Source organism: Arachis duranensis, chromosome 2, assembly GCF_000817695.3.
Source record: "Arachis duranensis cultivar V14167 chromosome 2, aradu.V14167.gnm2.J7QH, whole genome shotgun sequence".
In the NCBI taxonomy this organism is placed as follows: domain Eukaryota; kingdom Viridiplantae; phylum Streptophyta; class Magnoliopsida; order Fabales; family Fabaceae; genus Arachis; species Arachis duranensis.
Window position 1 is genome coordinate 1,372,036 of NC_029773.3, and position 2,858 is coordinate 1,374,893.

Consider the following 2,858-nt stretch of genomic DNA (forward strand, 5'->3'; position numbering starts at 1 on the left):
AATTTCAATTTGTGTCTCTATGACTAGCTCGATTTTCATTTCAACAATTTGAAAACTTGAATTATCATTATTTTACCAAAATTTGTCAAAGCAGATTTGGATCCTCTCATTTGAGGTTGGTATATGACTTGTCACATAAAGGGAGACTGATAAAAGTACACAACCGCGTGTAAAAAATTTGGAGACCTAAGCAGTAAGCAGAGATTGTGGTTCTAAACACGATTTTTTTGTGATTATCTATCTCCTCAAAAAACAAGATGAGACACTACCAACAGAATATCCAAACCATTTAATCTAAGAGTCACATTCAACACATCCAAGTTGATATGCATGTACCAACTGCAAAAGATAACCCCATACCTTAATTACACGGTGAACAATAGGGATCTCCCGGCCCTAAAACAAGGTAAAACCAAGTAAAGTATGTAAGTCAAAAGGTATTGAGCAAAATATTAAGCAGCAGGGCATAAATATAGTAATTGCAAGAACAAAAAGATTCTAGTAATCAACTGAATGTTCATGTAAGTAAATAATTAAAATTTTCACTAAGCCAAGCATAAAGGTACATAAACATGTGAGATAAAGGTAATAGCTAAACACTAAAATAAATTTTCAATGAAGTCTACAACACTTACGGCAACTTTGCTAAATAGGAGAATCTATTGAACATTCTCAGCAAATAACATAACATGAGCATGGATAAGGGACATTTCCATTAGTTTTCCATGTACTTTTAGTAATAAACCCAATTCACGAATTATTCACCTCAAAATTTTACAAATGTACCAATCTTAACTAAATATCAGATTCCCTAAGTTCTCCAATATGATAAACTCCATTTGAAAAGAGTATGCTACCTACCTGCCACCAACAGGGATCTATCTTATCGAAGATTGTAGCTATAAAATAAGATTTGGGAAAACAAGACATTGCTGAGTTGGAGAAATTAAGAACAACATAAACTAAGAAGCTTAGCAATGAACAAAGCCGTCTAACTGAGGAAGAACAGAGAAGTCACATACAATCACACATATAAATGTTACTGATATTGCAAAGAATATATAAAGATAGAACTGAGGAAGAACTTACATCCACATTAAACACAACAATCTCCCCTGCACGAATTGGATCTTTACTCATGTGCAAAAATAATATGTCACCCTGCATGTCAGATGTAAGACAAATATGTTAACTGAACAAAGAAAAGTATATTTGATGTGCATATATTTTTAGCAAATAGAAAAGTAAATTTATAACTGAACAATGCGGAAATCGAATTCAGAAAAAGGTGGAACACATTGCTCATTGCATATGTTTGAACTTTGATACAGAATTGCTTATGTAACCCTACTTCCATACAATATATTATACTGACTCACCCGCTTGAATCCTGGTTCCATGCTTCCAGAAAGAACAACAACAACAGGAGATTCGCTTCCAGTTATGCACATCAATGCCTTCCATATTATCAGTGCAGATGTAACAATCATACCTGAGGCAGAAAAGGCGCATCAGTAAACAGAAGTTACTCGGATTAAGAAATAGAACAATGATCATGGTCTCAGCTTTACACCTATACTAACAATTCACAACAACAGAATATCCCTATATACAACCAACCGATTTTCTGAATAATGTATTGACTAACCAAAGGTGACAATCATAACAACCATTACAACTCACAATAATCTCAGAGGAAACCATTCGAATAAAAACTTCAATGGAGTAAGCTATTATTTCAGAACAAATTATTTGCAGTAAGCTATTAGTTAAAATCATCTCTGTTTGTCTCCTTTACAAAAGAATTAAGGAACACACAATTATCCCACAACCCCTCTTCCAGTTATACACTAAAAAAAATCAATGAATAACAAAAATCCCGAATTCACAAAAGACTCAGCTAAAACCCTCATCCAGAATTGCATTTGTTCTTATTGGAACATTCAATTGCTAGAGGAAAAACTATCCATCCAAACAGCTAAAAGATAATATTTTTATCCCCAAAACCCAATTTTTTGAAACTTTGGAACTGACCCACATGATTATAACTCCAAAAAAGTGCTTCAATAATTCAAAGTCTAGATTTTTTCGAGCAAAAGAATTATGGGTCAGACAGAGAAAAGAGAGTGAGACAAGAACAAACCAAGGCTAACAGCTTGAGTGAGGAGCTGACGGATCTGAATGGATTTGATGGAATCAATAGTCTCACCGATCCAACCCATTGTTTCTTTCGATTCTTCCTTGTTCTTCTGACTCAGACACACACGAGACTGTGCAATGAAAGTGGGGTGTGTGTTTGATTCAGCAAAATGGGGTGTGTCTGAGTGTGTCAACCCTCTTTTCTTTCTTTCTTCTTCTTCTTCTTCTCCAAAGGCCAAAACCCGCCTTCAAATATATATTTCGCAATCTGGGTCCTTCCCATACTGCAAAGAACTCTCTTTTATTTTTTTTTTATTTTAATTTAATTGGTACACGCTGATCAGAATCATTATTGAATAATACGTAATAATTAATATAGAAGTATATAATAATTAGACAAAAAATATTCTATAAAAAACAAAATGATAATATCACTTTTATTTTTCCTCACAAAAATTTTTTGTATTGTATTTTATATGAATTTGTAAAGAAAATGACATTATTAAAATAAGAATGCCATTATCATCTTATTATTTTTTTTTATTTTTTATCAAAATAGGAAAGGCTCAAACTCGCGACCACTAGATAAGTATGGGAAGATTATGTCGTTCGAGCTATAGTTTGTTGGTTTATTATTTTTTTTATTTATAATTATATATGTTGTTTCATTTAATTTTTTAATAAAATAATAAAATTTTTTATAAAATAACAAAATATTA

General features: G+C 32.2%; 1 protein-coding gene across 1 annotated transcript in view; it reads right to left on the reverse strand.

Moving 5' to 3' along the window:
• Positions 1 to 2,415, reverse strand: part of LOC107472689 (uncharacterized) — a 3,829-nt gene extending 1,414 nt beyond the window's left edge. The window contains exons 1-4 of the mRNA XM_016092193.3: positions 2,144 to 2,415; positions 1,380 to 1,492; positions 1,090 to 1,161; positions 361 to 396 (exon numbers count right to left, since the gene is read on the reverse strand). Of these exons, the coding sequence (XP_015947679.1) occupies positions 361 to 396; positions 1,090 to 1,161; positions 1,380 to 1,492; positions 2,144 to 2,222 (300 nt within the window). The 5' untranslated portion in view covers positions 2,223 to 2,415. The remainder of the gene's footprint in view (positions 1 to 360; positions 397 to 1,089; positions 1,162 to 1,379; positions 1,493 to 2,143) is intronic.
• Positions 2,416 to 2,858: the final 443 nt, after the last annotated feature.